Genomic DNA, 20,519 nt, shown 5'->3' on the forward strand with positions numbered 1-20,519 from the left:
GAGTCAGAAACAGGGAGGGCTAACCCCAGATGAAAGAATTAATTCCATAATTTTAACAATAAGTTCCAGGCTCCCATTTACCTCATTGGCTTTTTAAAACTTAGTTTTAGAGCACAATATCAAATATAACTTTTTAAAACTTAGTTTTAGGACACAATATCAAATAAGGAACCTAGCATTGACCTAATAGAGGGATGAGATCTATGAGTAAAACATATAAATGCATCATTCTAAGACATTTCTTTAGTCAGCTAACCTTGTTTACTGACTACCCGTCAGAATTAAGACAGTAGGTAATAATAACCTATACGCCGTAGCAAAACTGTATCTGGACAAACACTACCCCGTCTGTAATCTATATAAAACAGTACCTCAAATTACTAACTTTTACTACATATTTCAGACATGGAGGTTTGGCTTAGTAGTACTATATCTTGACCATAAATGGCAACACATTTATTGACTCTCCTGAACAATTTGACAATACCATCATACAACGTATTGACTCCACACATATGACATGTCAAAATCATTTAGTGTTATTTTGATCATTTCCTTTTAAAGTAAAGAATGAATATATAACAAAAACTGATGAGGAGTATAATTGTTTATTTGTATTTTTAGCAGCAAGAAAAAACACGAGAGTGTAAGCCTCAGCCTACTGGCACATGTAAAAGTGAACCTATACCATGTGTGAAACCTGTACAAATAACAGTTGATCCAGTTTCAAGCCAAGGTTGAGTATTTTCCTGTTAGAAATTAATTATTTAGATCCTTGTTTTCAACCCATTCATTTTGAAATTCTAACCGGCCAGCAATTGTCTACATGCAACACCGCTTACTTGATCACTTTGATAATTGCCTTATGCATTATTTTCCTTGTTTGAAAACTCTTGTGTTTGATTATAAGGCTCAGTATTTCTTAAATTTAGATTCTTCCAAGCCACAGAGTCTTGATGAAAAACGCAGTAGAAGTCTGGATGATGACAAAAAATCGGGTAAGTACATATACACTGGAGAAATAAAATGCAAATATTTTTGATATTTCTAAGTATCACACAACATAGTAATTGATATTTAGATTAAAATGGAAAAGAAAATCAAATCAGATTTAATCCAATATTAATTTATGTTACTAAAAATATACTTGTTCATGGTTCATTTTAATTGTATGAAATTCTGAGATATGAAACAAACTTAATGTTATGGTGAGACAGAAAATGTTTTTAATTTTAGATGAAATCACAACGTCTAATACAAACGGTAAATTATTAAAACAGTGTCTAAATGTTCACTGGTTTCTATTTAGTTTTATTTTCTGGTTCTTTCTGTCTTTTAATGTAACTATGTAGGTAACTGTAAATCAATAAATCGAACATTCTGGCTAGACTGAAATTTAAATTCTAAAATAATCACTAAAAGCTCTTAATTTGAAAATAGCTTGTTTTGAATGAACTAGATATACTTAAACAAAAATTGATTTTTGAAATAACAAAAATGAAGAAATGTGTGTAAAAAAATTGCATTATTAAGAGTATGAACTACAGCTCTAGTTGAAAATTTCCTGAAGAAGTCGCAGTAGACTCACATTTCGGAACTGTAAAATATGTCGGATTTATAAATTGTTTCAGTCAATCATAGATGACGGTTGTAAATATAGAATTCAATTTTAAGGATTAAAGAGAATTCCGTAATAAGTTTGATTTAAAAATTTCATTAGTTATCATCACTGCATCAATCAGTTATATTGGTCATTATATTAATATGTTAAGTTCATTCCTCATTCCTGTAAAATCGATTATTGTTTTATCATTCTTTTAGAATTATGTTACATTCTGAAGTAATTCTATATTCATGTGGCTTGTGTGCATGGTTACAATTTGTTTTCTTAGCTCCAATAATGCTTGAATATAGTGTTGTAAATTTTGAAGTAGCTGTTCCTTTTTATCTGCCCACATTGCATATGGGAGTATATTGTTGTCACCTGTCAATCTCTTCACAATTCTGTATAGGATTCACAGATCAACAACATTTCAGTAAATTGTTCTTATTTAAACATTTTGAATGCGAATAAGACCTGGGATTTGGAGATGGCATTATTAATTCCATGACTTTTACCACATCCACAAAACTGCTGATGGCATATTTCTGTAGCTTGGCATTCCTATAATTTTATTTTATTAATTTCATTCAGTGAGCTTTCAAAGAACAAGTATTCCTGCTTTTAATAATGACTACAAAAACTTTTTTTTGCCCTTTTTTGATATCAACTATAATATTTTAAATTGGTGTAGTTTTTTTTTTAAAAAAAGGGTATTAGAAAACATTAAAGTGATTATAGAACCTTTTTTTTTAAAACATTAACTTTGATTTTGATTTATTTATGTTCATGGTTATTATTAGAAATGCAATGACATATGTACCTGTATATTTAATGTTGTATTGTTTTTAAAGGTAGTCTCACCCCTTTAAAGCTCACCTTTGTTCATGGCAAGGATAAAACCAAACCGCGATACTTGCATTCATTTTCCAGTGAATTGTCAGCCACCCTATCGGAGCCCATACGTTAGTATTCATATCTTTCAAAGCATGCAGATTGCATTCTTTCCTTGTTCACTCTTTTTTGTAACAATTTCACAATAGACTAGATAGATAGCTTTACAATTCAGTTTATATAATTAACTATTGTTATGTTAAATATTTTATATTCTGTTATTTGTCCACTTTTAATGTGAATGTATATTGCTGTCGTTGTCCATGTCTGTCTGTCTGTTGGTTACTCGAAAATAGTTTAATGGATTGGAGTCCACATTTTTTCATCTAGTTTATATTTAAATTTTAACTTGGTACATGAACAACTGTTCAATCATTCTATAAGTGTAAGTATTAAGAGGTAAAAATAAGTAAATACTTTGATTTAGAATATTATGGAATTTAATTCACTCAGTACACTCTTGTTACATTCAAATTGTTGCTTTCACAATGAAAAAGCTAATGTCATTGATCATTTGTTGTATTTTCTTAATTCTGATAATGGGCGTATCATAACATGGTGGGGCTCGTTTATGCTAGTGTTTTAGTTTATTTATGTTAAACATTATATTTTTCTTATATATATTTGCTTGGTATTATTTAATGTTATATTTATTTCAAGGAATGGTGTGCACAGAAAACTTATCTAGGAAAAGGACTATTCTTGATATAGTTTATTGTGTAAGGGGATAGGCACGCCTATTGTAGAATAGAATTAAAACATAAAGAACAAAGTAGCCATTCTTTTGGCCAGATACTTATCTAAGTCTGATTTTAAACCTTAAGTCACCTTTTACTGGTAGTAGACTGATAAAGCATAAATGTAATAGCAACTAAATGGCTGAGTTAATGGAATGTGTAAACCAATATTTTTGAATAGTAGGCCTACTGCAGATTATTTTGGTATAACAAAATTATAATGTGAATGATTTGATCCAATATTGACCCTATATTATTCAGCTTATTGAATGTCACTTTGCATCTGATAATAACTATTTACCAATTCCATCACATATAGATTGCACGCAGTATTAAAATGTGGTACTACTGCTTTTAATTAACAGATATTTGAAATGTCCTAAAATCATATTTTTAAACCACTCTAGTTAATTTTGTTCAAATTGATGGGGTTTAATATTTTTTGGTATTTAATTTGATTATTTTTTTTCAATTCAAGTTTCAAGTAGTTTTATTGTGGAGTAGTTATCACCTTTGACCATCTTCGGTCGGTCCATTCCAAATTATTTTTAACCCTGTTGTACAGAGCAGAATTCCTTATTGTTCTTTATGATAAGGATAACCCTACTATAGAAGTATCGGTAACTATAGGAATGGAACATTAATTATAGGCTACCAGTATATAGATTGCAGTCAGAGATCACCATGTATCACACATGAACAAAAATAAACTCATCACTATTTACATTATCATTTTGTCATCCTGCAATACCTATTTATTGTTGATATAATAAAGACATCTGTCAAAATTCTAAATAAAATATCTTTTGAAGTTGCCACCCTGGGCTTTGCTGCTGGTGGGTGTGTAATCAATCTCACATGGTAGCCAACTTATGTACTATATTTGATCCTTTAATTTATATGATACGATTTTATAACATAAAGATACAATTCTGGCCCTTGAACGGTAAATATGTACATGTAGGTTGAAGCGATTCCTTAGGCTTATGGTGGCCTGTCTTCCAAAACGTAGCATTATGTTTTTATATTTTTTTAAAATAAGTTGTCATTTATCATTTATCGAATTTAAACATGTCATTTTGATATAGGATATGATGTTCTTTGTCCTGAATGTATGATAATTCTGTAGACAAGTCATGAAATCACTTACATCAAAATAATTTATATTTCAGAAAATAGACTTCGTCTACAGGGCAAGTGTTTATATTGGAAAATTATTTGTTCATTAGATCTGAAATTAGTAAACTACACACACCATTTCTTACATTAGATGATTTGAAAATTAAAAATGATGTATTAGAATTTCTGCTCCTAAAGTGTTTTGATTTTTAAAGCACTATTTGTTCTTCATAAATATAGTTGGGTTTCTTTTTTAGTAATCTTGGTTTAGAGTTCCTTTTTTTTTTTTTTGCTTTTGAAAAATGCATGATGCCCTGATGTAATAATTGCAGCAAATTACAAGGGGGAAACGTGTGTAAAAGTATTGTATGAATTAAACAGTTAACATCTCTGAACGTCATTTAAGGAATTGTTAATCCCTTGCAAACTACAATATTGTGAAAGTTTAACCTCTAAAAGGAATATCGGTCTAAAATTATCAATTATTTCTTAATATTTAGCATCCGCCACAGATGATAAAAACTGGATATGATCAGGATGGCCAACATTAACTTTAGTCAAACTGACCAAAAATGTGATCAGAATTTATCTATATAATTGAATAATTTGAATTTTTATTGTATGACAAATCTATGGTGATTTTTATACGCCCACATTTGCATGGATGCATTATGCTATCGTCCCTGTCTGTCCGTCCGTCCCAGGTTTTTTTGTGGACACTCTACAGGCCACAATGTTTATCTGGTTCCTTTCGATATTGGCAAGTATCGGACCATAACTTCATGGATTATGGTCCCTGATTGTACGAAAAAAAATCACGTTTTTAGCTTGTGGACACTCTTGTGATTTTGATGAATCTTAAAATGCATGTTTATAACCCAACGATCTTGGTTCGTTTCGATATTCACGCATATCGGATTGTAAATTCCTGAGTGATGGCCCTTGATTGTACCCAAAATTGCGTTTTTAGCTTGTTGTCCTTCAAGAAGTCACAATTATAATCCGATTTTAAAAAAAACCATTGGAATATATCACCGCTACAACATATTGATTTTCGTGAAAATTGGACCAAAACTGCTGGACAAAATGGCCACCATTTGTACACAATTAGTGTAAAAATAGGTGACAATTTGGATCCGATTTTGATGAAACTTGAAATACATGTTTATAACCCAAAGATCTTGGTTCCTTTTGATATTCGTTCATATTGCATTGTAACTTCCTAAATATGGCCCTTGATTGTACGAAAAATCATGTTTTTAGCTTGTGGACCCTCTAGAGGTCACAATTTTTATCCAATTTAAAAAAATGTTTGAATATCACCATTACACCCTTGTATGCAAATAGTGTAAATATATGGTATATCAAGGTTGTGGACCCTCAAGAGGCCACAATTCTGATCTGATTTTGATGAAACTTTAAATTTATATCACAAAGAGCTTGGATAATTTCTATAATCGTGCATATCCGAACATAACTTTCTGGATTATGACCTCTGATTATCGAAAAATCGCTTTTTTAGCTTGTGGACCTGCTAGAAGTCATAGTTTGTATTCAATTTTAAAAAACGTTTAAATATACTCTTCAAAAAAAGTAGTGGATATTCAGAAACAATACAAAACTGCGGAAATGCACTGTTGTTTTTATTAGAGGTAACCAGTGTATGTTAATAACAGGCCAATTGCCTACACATGAACATAAACAGTTCATATGGGCGGCTTATCTGACGGCCCCATTTCACTCGCAAAGAGATACACCGTCAAAAGTGAAAATGGACGTTTTTGATTTTTGTCTGAATAATGAGTCCTTATATCCCAAATATCTCAGTCCCTTTTGATATTTTCACGCATTTCAGACCATAACTTCCTGAATTATGGCCCCTGATTGTATGAAAAATTGCTTTTAGTTTTAGCTTGTTCTCTATCCACCTCTTGCAAAATGTGGGCGTATCTTGCCTGACAACCGCTGGTAACTCAAATTGAATCCATGCTGGAATCTACTCTTGATTTTCGTCCCCCACCTTTCGAAGAAAGCAGGGGACTATTAAAATGGGTTCGTTGATCTGTTTGTGTGTCCGCCCGTCCGTCTGTCTGTCCTTCTGTCTGTCCATCAACTTTTTGGGACACACTTACTTTCTTTCTAATCGAGCTAGAATGTTCAAACTTGGTGTAGGTGTTTATTAGGTCATTACCTTGATGGAGTACGAAGATGAGCATTTTCTAGTTATGGTAAGCAGAGATACTCAATTTGATTGGTTAATGCTTAGGGACACGATAACTTTAGTTCTAATTAAGTTAAGAGTGATGAAATTTGGTGTATAGTTTCATTACGTCAATACCTTGACTAAGTTCGATAATGAGCATTGTGTGCTCAGGGTAAGCAGAGCAATAAACAATTTGATTGGTCTAGACTTTGGAACACAATAACTCTCATTCAAATTGAGGTAGAATGTTCAAACTTGGTGTTGGTGATGATTGGGTGAATGCCTTGATGGAGTTCAAATGTGAACATTTTCCGCTTAGGGTAAGCAGAGATAAGCAATTTGATTGGTTGATGCTTTGGAACACGATAAGTTTGGTTCTGATTGGGTGAGAGCGATGAAACTCTGAGTATAGATTCATTATATCAAGATAACTTTGATTATAACTGATGGGGAGTGGTGAAACTTAGACTACCATGTACTTCAAAACCTGAGTTTGATAGTTAACATTTTATGCTTAGACTAAGCATAGATAATCTAAGCATAGATAATCAGTTTCATTACTCAATACTTTTGAAAAAAATAAATGTGCAATTAATTAATATGTGTCATCTGTTTTTTTTTTGTTTTTTTTTTTGATTTCACATATGTGATAGAACTGGTTAAACACATATCAAATATAGTTTTAATAATATAATTGCGTCACTTCCGTTTCTTCAAATCTTTGTTAAGCATCTATCGTAGCAATGATCTGTGTGTTAAGATTGTATATGGAACGTGTGTAACCAGTTCTGTCACATATGTGATAATGGCTGACGGCAATATTGAGAGAATGTTAGATTGGAGACAGTCTAGCACATATGACGTCATATATGGAGTGTGGGTTAGGGTAAGGGTTAGGGCTGCAGATTTGGTCAAGGTCTGGAGATGCAAACGGGGCTAGCGCTAACCCTAACCCTAGACCAAGCCGTAAACCTAGCGTTCTCCCCAATATTGTATTTTAAGACATGCAAATTTTCAGAAAAATGCAAATGACGCACAGAGACTTTAACTTATCCATTGAAAATACATTTTTTATACCTCATTCTAAAAGTGTGTGAAGTTGTACATATTTCCTTCTGTTTTATCTGTTCCTGTTCATTGTTTTACATTTGGTTTTCAATGAACATTCTTCTCTTCTAGTAAATAGTAGTGCTCTTTAACATACCTCCAGAAATATATCTATCAATAGGATGATGCTGAAACTTGCAGCTTGCTTATATTAATGCCCCACTGTAGATTAGTACCAATCAACACTATATTGCTAGAGATAGGTCTACATAGAATGTTATCAAACTATTATCTGTGCATATAATTTTAAGGTGGGCTCAAGGTGCTTTAATTAGGCTAATTATTATTATAACATACTAATGATATATGTAATTGAATATATGCAATAATCAATGTCACAGTGTACTATTATAGTGTCAAAATATACATGCACCAGTATATTATATAATCAAAATATACATGCACCATATTTATATAATATTGTTAGAATATAAGCTTAGGCTGAGAAGTGTCAGAAATTTTACTATGTTACAGCTTTCAGATTAGATCAGCTGTGCATGGCCTTCCTACAGCCATAATAAACTGTGGTCATATATTGCCATCTGTCCATCGCTCTTCCACGATTTCTTTTGAACAATCTACAGACTACATTATTTATCATCCGATATATTTCAAATTTATGTTTGGTGTTTACATTATTGAGACGAAAAATTTCTGAGTTCTTGTCCTTGATCACTTTGTAAAATCTAATTGAATTTCAACAATTTCTTTTCATTATTTCTATCAACGATATATAGCAAAAAATGTTATCGTATGATGTGCTTGAAATTTATTAAAGTTGATCAAATTAGTAAAATGAAGAAGCCTGTCGAGTTTCAACAATTTATGTTATTTACTTCTAGAGTTATTACCCTTGCTGACTTTGTAGAAACTTGTGAATGCTCTAGTAAAACAAATATCCAGTCCGCTTGACATTCATATAGATTGTATGGTCCTTGCTCACTCGGTACAATTTTATGAATGCTTTAACATCGAAAGACATTTGATCTACTTTTAATTTCTGTTCATTCTTTATTTGATCAATTAGAGATTTTTTGCCGTTGATTATGCCATAGAATCTGGTCAACGTGTGTATGATATATAGTATATGTACAGTATAAAGATTTTACTTTTTATTTATCTTAGGATTCACAATGTGTCAACCTTTATAACCTGCTCAGATGACTTAGCTGTTGTGGGTGTATGTTTCAGTGCCTGGCAACCAATCATATAATGTTTTAGTTTTTGTTGGCATGTTATTTGTTTTGAGGTTATATCATTTCTTTTGTTTTTCCTTCATTTTGTGTGAGGTTGTGTGGATGGGGTGAATATTTAAGGTTTAAGTTTTTCAAAAAGATAGGAATAGTTAATTGAATGAAAAAGATAATACAAAAATGGTGACTGTTACATTTATTAGTTACACAAATCTTGTAAACCAGAAGTCTAACAAAAGAAATGTCCAGTTGTAAGAATTGTAGCTGCTACAGATATCAAATAGAGGATGTATGAAGCACATTGTGATTTTAATGTTATTTAAAGTTGTCATACTTTTTTCAGCATATGTTCATCGTCATTATCAGACTGTACATTTACCTTTAAATTCAGACAGACATCGGCATTCCTGTTCGAGTTTATTTTACCTTAATACAAATGCCCTGAAAGGTAATTACAATTTATAATTTACTATTTTCTGTACCACTTGGAAAAGTAATTGCAATGTATAATTTCCAGGTCTTGTATTGTTCAAATTGGAAAGGCAATTAATATCCCAGATGCATAGCCTACATGCTTTATTTTTAATAATTTGAACAATTTGGATTTAATCAAGTAGTCATGAAAATGTAAATTTATTTAATGCAAAGAAAATAAGACGCACTTTAATTTCAGCTTTTGAGGGTTTTAATATGGTGCCGTCCATAAAACCGCTAGAGACATTACACAATTCTTTAACATTTCGAGCTGTGGATGATTTTCTCCATCGTACAACGACCAACAGATTTCTAACACCTTTAGCATCTCCACCATATAATCATGATTTCCCGGCTGGTAAAAGTCTTCCACTTACAGTTCCTAATAAAAGTAAGTTATTAAAGCTAAATATTGTGGATTGTATATCCTCATTATGGCCTGTAATGTACATTTTACAGGAGACACAAGATGAAGTAATGCAATAATAATTATCTGATAAACTGTTTCAATGGCATTTAGTAATTGAACTAGAGTATACAGGTCACAATTCTATGGAATACAATTACTGCTTTTTACTGAGCGACGTTTCGACTAGGCTTCTCTAGTCATTATCAAGCTATGATAAAAAATGAAAATATGACAGGACAATATATACATGTACACCACAATGCTAAGTTAATGATGACAAACCAGGGATGTAACTTAATTACGTGTACCTAATGGTAATCTGATTTAATTGTACGCTAATAAGTAATAATACCAATTAACCTAAAAAATTGACTAATTGATTAATGGATAAGTTGTTGTGGAGTATACACAATGATTAGTGGGTTTTAATAATACAACCGTTGCAAGAAAATGAAAATTGATGAAATGTTATCAACGACCCCTTTCACTGAAATAAATACAAATGGTAAAAGGATAGATTGTTGTGGAGTATTTACAACGATTTGATGAGGTTTTGATAATGACAACATCCCACAAAGATGAGATTTGATTTGTGTTATGACCAAAATAATTGATATGTGGATGTTGATGCGAGTGATTACACTGATATACGAAAAACCCTTAGAACAATGACTGCACAAATGATCAATAGTCCCCTGAAGGCTGACAATTTAAAATATTGAGTGGTACTTCACTGGATGTTATGGTGATGTAGAAAAGCAGGGTTAGAAATATTGAGTGCATTAAATTACAATAACCGCAGGCCTGAAAAGCAGAAATGCCTGAAAAGCAAAAATAGTTGGGAATTATTAGTTGTCATTTTTGCATATTATGATGGTTATTACAAACTTAAAGTTGTTTCTGGAATATTGATAAGTATTAAATATGATAAAAAAGAAAAAAGTAGAATTATGCTTAGCCTTGATTATGTGATAAGAATATCATACGCCCTGGGAAGGAACAATCCTTGATCTCTGTTCATCGTTGGTTTGTGTCGTCGTATATGAATGGCTTCATGTAATCGGCGCGCTCTCTTGTTGCTTATATTCTTGCATAGTGGTTTTACGTTGGACCATTGGACTCTGTGGCGAGGGTTGGAGTTCAAATGTTCAGCTACAGCTGAGTTGTTGGTTGCTGCTTTCGACTTGTGGTCATCTATCCTTTTATTTAATGGTCGCTTTGTCTCCCCGATGTATGCAATCCCACAATTGCATACTATTTGATAAACACATCCCTTTGGTTGTGGTGGTTGTGTAGGATTTTGTTTACCATTGGCTCTTAATATATCTTTAGTGCTGTAGCTTTTTGTGAAAGTTACATCTATTTCTGGTTGTTGCATTAGTAGCCGTTTGATTTGGTAGGAGACTTTGCCGTTGAAAGGAAGGAAGATTCTGACTGGGGCAGTCAGGGTTTTTGGTTTAGCTGCACTCGCCGACAGGGTCTTGTTGATGGCGTTTGTCACAAACTTCCCTGGATAGCCGTTGAAATTTGTGAAGACATGTTTGAGATGATCAATTTCCTTGGAGAGGCTCTCAGGATCACATATCTTTTTCGCACGGTTCACCAGAGTTGAAATTGTGGCCGATTTGACGCTATTCGGGTGATTCGATTTGAAGTGAATGTATTGGTCGGTGTGAGTTGGTTTCCTATAGACACTGGTGCGGATCGAGTTGTTGGTTTTAGATACACAAACATCGAGGAAAGGTAGTTGGTTATCATTTTCGGTTTCCATTGTGAATTTTATACGTGGGTGTTGCCTGTTGAGGTGTTGTAACAGTGTTTCTGGATCATCTTGTTGATTGATAATAACAAAGGTATCATCCACTTGCCTAAAGAAGCATGTTGGGGTTACGGTGGATGTTTGAAGCGCCTTCTCTTCTAAATCAGTTAAAAATATTTCTGAAATTAAAGGGGAGAGGGGGCTTCCCATGGGTAATCCATTGGTCTGTTCGTAAAAATCGTCACCCCAGGAGAAATATGTTGAATTGATGCATTGTTTCAACAAGAGTATGATGTTGTCTGTTGATAGGGAAGTCTCTAGTGGGTTTTCTAAACTTTCTATGCGCTTGCGTAGAATCTTCAGGGCCTCTTCCCTTGGTACATTTGTAAACAAATCTACAACATCATATGAGACCATCCTCCCGGGGTTTTGAATATTCTGCAGTTTCTCACAGAATTCACCTGAATCTTTGATGAAGGACGATGCAGTTGTGCCAAGTGAGGAAAGTAGTTTTGATAAATATTGGGCTGTGTTGTAGAAGACTGAATCTCGAGAACACACCAGCAGACAGGCTTTCATGGGGTTTTTGTGGATTTTTATGGTAGCCCTGGCATAAGGTGGTCGAGGGTGGTTTGGTCTGAGCTTGTAATAGAGAGCTTCAGAGATCTGTTTGTCTTCTTTTAGTTTTTTAAGCAAGTTTTCATGGCTGTCCTTGTGCGCGTTTGTTGGGTCTTTGCGGATTCTTCTATATGTTGCTGGATCTTGGAGTAAACCGTTTACCGTTGTGAGGTACTCGTGAGTATTCATGATGACTGTTGCTTTTCCCTTGTCGGCGGAAACAATTGTGATAGATCTGTCGTCTTTTAGGTCATTGAGGGCTTTCCTTTCTTGGCGGGACACATTGGTCGTCTGCTGCTTGGTAGATGCCTTTGCTAGTATTTCAGTTATTTGGTGCCTTAGGTAATCGACTTTACCACCTGGAGCGAGTTGACGTAATCCTTTCTCAATGTTGACAATATAGGTGTCATGGTTCAGGGACTTTGTGGTCGGTGCAAACTTTAATCCCCTTGATATAATGGTAATTTCGTCATCGGTTAAGTCTCGATCACTAAGGTTGACTACTGTTTTCGTTAAGTATTCTTCTCTTGATTGTCTGGTACTATTTGAAACTGGACGCTGTGGTAATGAAGATCTGAGGTTGTTGAATTTATCCACCTGCCGCTTTCTGACAGTTCCATCCAACAGGGCATTCGAACTGATTTGTTTTTCTCTCACTGTGTCGTAATCTTTAGGAGACAGTCTGGATTGGAGCTGAATACGCTGTTGTTCAGAAAGAGTGAATAAGCGGTGCTTCTCATTTCTATTGTGCTGGATCCTCTCGCGAACCAAGCATTTGCTTGCTTTGGCGAGTATTTTCGATGCAGCAGGTGAGGTGATTGGTGATTTGATAATTAGGCCCTTGGGTACTATATCGGCATCCCTGCATCGCATCAAGAAAGTAAGATTATTACATACATGTACATATTTTCCTTCTGTTCTTCGTATCTGATCAATGAGTTTGACTGCCACATCTCCATACTGATGTCTGATAAACTGTTTCAATGGCATTTAGTAATTGAACTAGAGTATACAGGTCACAATTCTATGGAATACAATTACTGCTTTTTACTGAGCGACGTTTCGACTAGGCTTCTCTAGTCATTATCAAGCTATGATAAAAAATGAAAATATGACAGGACAATATATACATGTACACCACAATGCTAAGTTAATGATGACAAACCAGGGATGTAACTTAATTACGTGTACCTAATGGTAATCTGATTTAATTGTACGCTAATAAGTAATAATACCAATTAACCTAAAAAATTGACTAATTGATTAATGGATAAGTTGTTGTGGAGTATACACAATGATTAGTGGGTTTTAATAATACAACCGTTGCAAGAAAATGAAAATTGATGAAATGTTATCAACGACCCCTTTCACTGAAATAAATACAAATGGTAAAAGGATAGATTGTTGTGGAGTATTTACAACGATTTGATGAGGTTTTGATAATGACAACATCCCACAAAGATGAGATTTGATTTGTGTTATGACCAAAATAATTGATATGTGGATGTTGATGCGAGTGATTACACTGATATACGAAAAACCCTTAGAACAATGACTGCACAAATGATCAATAGTCCCCTGAAGGCTGACAATTTAAAATATTGAGTGGTACTTCACTGGATGTTATGGTGATGTAGAAAAGCAGGGTTAGAAATATTGAGTGCATTAAATTACAATAACCGCAGGCCTGAAAAGCAAGAATATAAGCAACAAGAGAGCGCGCCGATTACATGAAGCCATTCATATACGACGACACAAACCAACGATGAACAGAGATCAAGGATTGTTCCTTCCCAGGGCGTATGATATTCTTATCACATAATCAAGGCTAAGCATAATTCTACTTTTTTCTTTTTTATCATATTTAATACTTATCAATATTCCAGAAACAACTTTAAGTTTGTAATAACCATCATAATATGCAAAAATGACAACTAATAATTCCCAACTATTTTTGCTTTTCAGGCATTTCTGCTTTTCAGGCCTGCGGTTATTGTAATTTAATGCACTCAATATTTCTAACCCTGCTTTTCTACATCACCATAACATCCAGTGAAGTACCACTCAATATTTTAAATTGTCAGCCTTCAGGGGACTATTGATCATTTGTGCAGTCATTGTTCTAAGGGTTTTTCGTATATCAGTGTAATCACTCGCATCAACATCCACATATCAATTATTTTGGTCATAACACAAATCAAATCTCATCTTTGTGGGATGTTGTCATTATCAAAACCTCATCAAATCGTTGTAAATACTCCACAACAATCTATCCTTTTACCATTTGTATTTATTTCAGTGAAAGGGGTCGTTGATAACATTTCATCAATTTTCATTTTCTTGCAACGGTTGTATTATTAAAAACCCACTATCATTGTGTATACTCCACAACAACTTATCCATTAATCAATTAGTCAATTTTTTAGGTTAATTGGTATTATTACTTATTAGCGTACAATTAAATCAGATTACCATTAGGTACACGTAATTAAGTTACATCCCTGGTTTGTCATCATTAACTTAGCATTGTGGTGTACATGTATATATTGTCCTGTCATATTTTCATTTTTTATCATAGCTTGATAATGACTAGAGAAGCCTAGTCGAAACGTCGCTCAGTAAAAAGCAGTAATTGTATTCCATAGAATTGTGACCTGTATAATAATTATCTGGTTTATCTTACTGAAATACATCTGAGACAATTCATTTCAAACATATTAAATAATATTGCAGTTGTTTTTCTTCAAACCATTATATATGAGGATTTTACAGGAAAGACCACAGTCCTTGATGTAAGGGTTTTTATACACCCACATTTTCATGTGGACGTATATTGTCATCGCCCCTGTCCGTCCGTCTGGACGTCCGTCCGTCCACAATTGTTTGTGAACAGTCTACAGGTCACAATTTTTATCTGATTTCAATGAAACTTGAAATATAGGTTTATCACCCTAAGATCTCGGTTCCTTTCAATATTGGCATGTATCGGACTGTAACATCATGGATTATGGCCCCTGATTGTACGAAAAATCACGTTTTTAGCTTGTGAACACTGTAGAGGTCACAGTTTTTATCCGATTTAGTTTAAACTTGAAATGTATGATTATAACCCAAAGATCTCGGTTCCTTCGATATTCGCGCATATCGGAACGTAACTTCCTGAATTATGGCCCCTGATTGTACGAAAAATCAAGTTTTTAGCTTGTGGACCCTATAGAGGTCATAATTTTAATCCAATTTAAAAAAAAACCGTATTATTATATCACCGTTAAACCCTAAGGACGGCTGAGTTCGAATTTCGTGAAAATCGGCCCAAAACTGACAGACAAAATGGCCGCCGTTCGTTCTCAAATAGGGTAAAAATATGGTATATCAAGGTTGTGGACCCTATAGAGGTCACAATTTTTATCCGATTTTGTTGAAACGTAAAATGTAAGTTTATAACCCAAAGATCTCGGTTCCTCTCGATATTCGTGCTTATCGGACCGTAACTTCCTGAATTATGGCCCCTGATTGTATGTAAAATCACGTTTTTAGCTTGTGGACCCTATAGAGGTCATAATTTTTATCCGATTTAAAAAAACTTATTATTATATCACTGTTACATCCTAAGGACGACTGAATTCGAATTTCGTGAAAATCGGCCCAAAACTGACAGACAAAATGCCCTTCGTTCTCAAATAGCGTAAAAGACCCTAAAGAGGTCACAATTTTTTATCCGATTTTGTTGAAACTTGATATGTAAGTTTATAACCCAAAGATCTCGGTTCCTTTCGATATTCGCGCATATCGGATCATAACTTCCTGAATTATGGCCCCTGATTGTACGAAAAATCACTTTCTTTTTAGTTTGTTCTCTATCCATCTCTCGAAAATGTGGGCGTATCCTGCCTGGCAGCCGCTGGTTTTTTTTTTGCTTTATTTTAGGACCTAAGTGTGAAATGGTGGGTTTTGTAATGAATATATATACACATTACATTTAATACACCTGTAATCAGTTACTTTTTGATTAATCCAGTCTTTATTTATGAGACAAAACTGTGTACTGTTTAGGTTGCTGTTGGCACATTATATTTATGAGTAACTGAATTTCCAACACTGGCAATGTATTAAGGTTGCTTTTACAAGCACTTCTAAAATTATTCCTAACTCCTTCTACAACCCATGTCTTATGCTAGGTTCCCACTATCATGATTCTTCACGCTAAGATTGAAACGTGGGGTAATTCTTGGGTGATCCTATCAGGCCGCATCATATATTGAGGTCAGTAGTAGCAATCGTCTTGATCGTATCGAAACGTATCTGGATGTACCAGATCGTTGACTCAATAAGCACAATCCTATCGTAGCGCATCGCACGACAGTGGGAACCAAGCATGATGATTAATCCTGTTTTATTTCAACTTAGATGACATCAAGGATATGTGGTAGGGCTTAAACAAAGATATATGCCAATTGAACTCCTCAAAATCAGTTTACTGATTTTATGAATCTTTTTGGGTTTGAAGATTTTTGCAAACTTTTGTGACCATACTCTATTTAGGCGTACACTTGACATCATTTGTGCCCATGAATGTTCTACAAATTGTTCTGATGATCATACACAATGGAATACCTTATCGAAATTCAAAATTTTTCATTCGCAAAATATATAGAATTAGTTACCGGTTTATGTTGGATAACAACACTAATAATGTTTTATTTCACCAGAATGCATGGCGATTCCATGCCTGATTTACATTCCAACTCACAAAAATTTGTTAACTTCTAGTAAGAATTTCTAATGCATTGCTGGCATTGTTCATCTGAACAGATTTATAGTCTGCTAGATAAATCGTCAGTGAAATACCTCTGTGAAATCCAATTATACATGTTGACCACAGGTCACTTATAATCAAGTTTTTATTTTATGCAGTTTTATACTAATCAAATTATTATTATATTCAATATTGTAATCATCGAGTTATTATTGTATATTATTATATACTATGCAATATTATGACGGTAATTATCAAGTTATTATTTTATGCAATATTATACCGGTAATCATTGAGTTATTATTTTATGCAATATAATCATCAAGTTATTAGTTTATGCAATATTATACCGGTAATCATAGAGTTATTAGTTTATGAAATATAATCATCAAGTTATTATTTTATGCAATATAATCATCAAGTTATTATTTTATGCAATATAATCATTGAGTTATTATTTTATGTAATATTATACGGATCATCATCAAGTTATTATTTTATACAATTACACACTTTTAGTCTTTTACTGATCAAGTTATTGTTTTTTAAAATCAAGTTACTGTTTGTAATATTAAATACTTATTATTATTTTATAATTTCAGTAATTCACAGTTTACCATCATCATGTAGTTCCAGTGCTGGTCCTTCATCACCAACATCAGCTTCCACACCCGTTGATATTATTCAAAAACTGAAAATGTTTATGGTTGAATCACAGGGATCACGATCTGATGGAGATACAGACTCTTCTAGTTCATCTCAAAATAGACAGGATCAATATGTATCGGACTCAAACATTGATCCATTTGATTTCTCACTTCTCCAATCTGTTAATTCTAGTTCTGTCTCATCACCAGACAACAATGATAGATTTACAGTAAAACATGTTGATGACTCGCTCTATAATACACATATAGTCTCTGCAGGAGGTCCAAAAACAACTTCTGAAGATATATATACTGGTATTCATAGGAGTGATTCTCAAGCAGATAGCGACACCCCAGATTCGGTTACTATAATTGACTCCTCAGCAACAGACTTAGATGCTCGATCCCTGTCAGGAATTCCACCAATAGTAGATTACACAGATGCAACTTTATTGCTTTGTGAAGACATTACCCAAATGGACAAAGAAAGTAAAGATTTTCAAACAAATTAAATGTCTTAATTAATCAACGGTGATTTTCTATAATAGGCCTATAAACTAGAAGAGTTATGTTTAATTTTGTCTATAAAATATTGGGTATCTGTGTAACATATATTTCACCAATTAATCAATGAAAGTAGTTAAAGATGCATTATTTAAAAGCTTCAGAAAACTGCATATTGTAGTGTTTTTTTTCTGGCTTCAAATGTTATATAAATTATTATTGAGACATTTATTCCTATGGCAAGCCCATATCAACACTCTAAATCATTGGATGGCTAAGTGGGTAAGACGCTGGCTCGCTAGATTGGAGGTCGGGTGTTCGATCCCGGCATTAGCCGAGAAAGTTCATCCAGATTTTCCGGCGTGATTTCCCCTTGTCAGTGATGCAGGATGGAGGGCCTTGCAAGGACAGCTGTCTAGTCCTTCGGATGAGACGAAAAACTGGGGTCCCGTGTATATATTGGAATGCACGTAAAAGATCCCCTGGCAGTTGGAATTCGATATAAGAGTAGGCGATAGTGCCGCTGCCCGGGCAAAATTTCCCGCATAGCACACTGTATGGCGTATGCCTGTCTTCATTAGCCCAGTATAGGAGCAGAACAGCAGGACTTTAAACCCCATTTCATTCATTTCGAATGGCTAAGTATTAAGTGAATTAGATAATGTCTGCCATATCTTCGTTAAACGTTAATTTGGACGCTAGTCATGGAGACTGCTGATTGTATGACTGAAAATTGAGACTTTATATATTACACGGGCAATAGTATTTGACAATAAAGACTATTTAGGCCATTTCTTGTTAAAACCTAAAAACATTCATAACTTTTCTCAGAACAAAGTAATTTGTCGGACATTTTCAATATACTTATTTTTTATTATCTTTTTTAAAACTATTATAGCAAGAATGGTCAGCTCTGTCTGACATTTTCAATATTTTTATTTTTCATTATCTTTTTTAAACAATTTAAGCAGGAATGGCCAGCTCTTTATCTAAATCTTACATAATGCATCTTTAAAGAATACAGATAATAATGACTGGTTGATTATTCTCTCTCATTTTGGAGTTTTTATAAACTTATTTTGCTGCATGTAGGTGTACTATGTGGCCTGACAAAATTATGTTTATGTTTTATATTCATTTAAGCATTAATATACATTTTTATACAAAATCACCCAAGTGACCAAAAAAAGTAATTATTATTTGTTGTCATTACATATTAACTTGATAAAAATGTAACAATTTCTTCTTCCATTCTATTTCCATGCCAAACTGAATAAGAAATTTACCCATTTGTTTGCAGAATTGAAATAAAATAAATTGTATTTTCAAAGATGGGCCTGATCAACTTTGGGAGGTAATTTTACGGATACAGATTTTTATTGCTACATTATTTTTACATAATACAAATGTCTGCCCCTAAAGGTCTTAATGGAATTACTAATTGATTGATTTTGAATGTAAGATTAGTATATGTGAGTGGATGGAATATTTGTGAGAGAGTTTTAAAATAATGGAAATATTAATGTATAGAAGAATATATTATTTTTTTTTTATGTGAACAAAATATTGTAAGGAAATATTGTTTTATTGTGCTGATATCCTTGTTTATGCATTTTATAGTTAGAGAATAACTTATGCTCATCCAGTATGTGTTAATTAACTGGAATGCTCACAATTTTTTGCTTATTGAATGTCTATTTGACAAAATGTTTGTAAAGAGTTCATACAGCTCTTAGAGTTATCATATCTTTGTCCAAGAAATAGAATAGCTTCGATGAATCTCAAAAGATTTCTCAGTTGAAGGTTAAATTTGATTAAAGAAATAGTCATTTATTAAATAAAATATTGGGACATTCGATTATATTTTCCCAAATACATATCACTATTTTGAAAAAGCTTATGAATTACACAAAAGGATGTATGAATATATAATGAAATGAATGCTATATTATTAATTGTTTTGAATGAGATATAATTGTTATTGATTGTTGATTATATATAAACGCCTTTAATAGTTGTTGAAATAAACAAATAAAAGACTGGAATTTTTCGGTGATAGAGAAGACACTGTGGCAGAGGATATTGTGAAAATGAAATGAAAGTCACTTCAACGTGACGCTGGACAATTTCATCGACTATTTAACCAAGTTGCCACTCCCTATAAACCGCAACGCAAAATCAAATGTGTCGAAGGAGGAACAGTGTGCTATAAATTCTTTAAAATCTAACGATGCAATTCGTTATTAAAGAAAGCGATAAAGGGGGTGCCATTTTAATCATGGATGTGGAATATTATGAGGGAAACGTCCTTAACATACTTGAAAAAAAATGGGGGTATACAAGCATACATTCAAACCATGATATAAGAACAATGGGATTAATAAACGGCTTGATTCCGGCAATACTATATACCGGAAAACACCGGAAAACAACCGGAAAACACCATTTTATACTGAATACCGGAAAACACCGGAAAAAGACTAAATACCGGAAAACATC

The 20,519-nt window shown here is 33.3% G+C and overlaps 1 protein-coding gene across 12 annotated transcripts in view; it reads left to right on the top strand.

Moving 5' to 3' along the window:
* LOC126815376 (inositol hexakisphosphate and diphosphoinositol-pentakisphosphate kinase 2) overlaps positions 1-20,060 on the top strand; it is a 55,916-nt gene extending 35,856 nt beyond the window's left edge. For 5 of the 12 annotated variants that reach the window (XM_056099771.1, XM_056099774.1, XM_056099778.1 and 2 more), the window contains 8 exons: positions 625-736; positions 933-998; positions 1,237-1,263; positions 2,455-2,565; positions 4,404-4,424; positions 9,197-9,301; positions 9,527-9,718; positions 17,472-20,060. In XM_056099771.1, the coding sequence (XP_055955746.1) occupies positions 625-736; positions 933-998; positions 1,237-1,263; positions 2,455-2,565; positions 4,404-4,424; positions 9,197-9,301; positions 9,527-9,718; positions 17,472-18,028 (1,191 nt within the window). In that variant the 3' untranslated portion in view covers positions 18,029-20,060. The remainder of the gene's footprint in view (positions 1-624; positions 737-932; positions 999-1,236; positions 1,264-2,454; positions 2,566-4,403; positions 4,425-9,196; positions 9,302-9,526; positions 9,719-17,471) is intronic. The other 7 variants (XM_056099772.1, XM_056099775.1, XM_056099781.1 and 4 more) reach the window with 7 other exon arrangements.
* Positions 20,061-20,519: the final 459 nt, after the last annotated feature.

The sequence above is a fragment of the Patella vulgata genome, chromosome 3 (assembly GCF_932274485.2).
Source record: "Patella vulgata chromosome 3, xgPatVulg1.2, whole genome shotgun sequence".
NCBI classification, from domain to species: Eukaryota; Metazoa; Mollusca; class Gastropoda; family Patellidae; genus Patella; species Patella vulgata.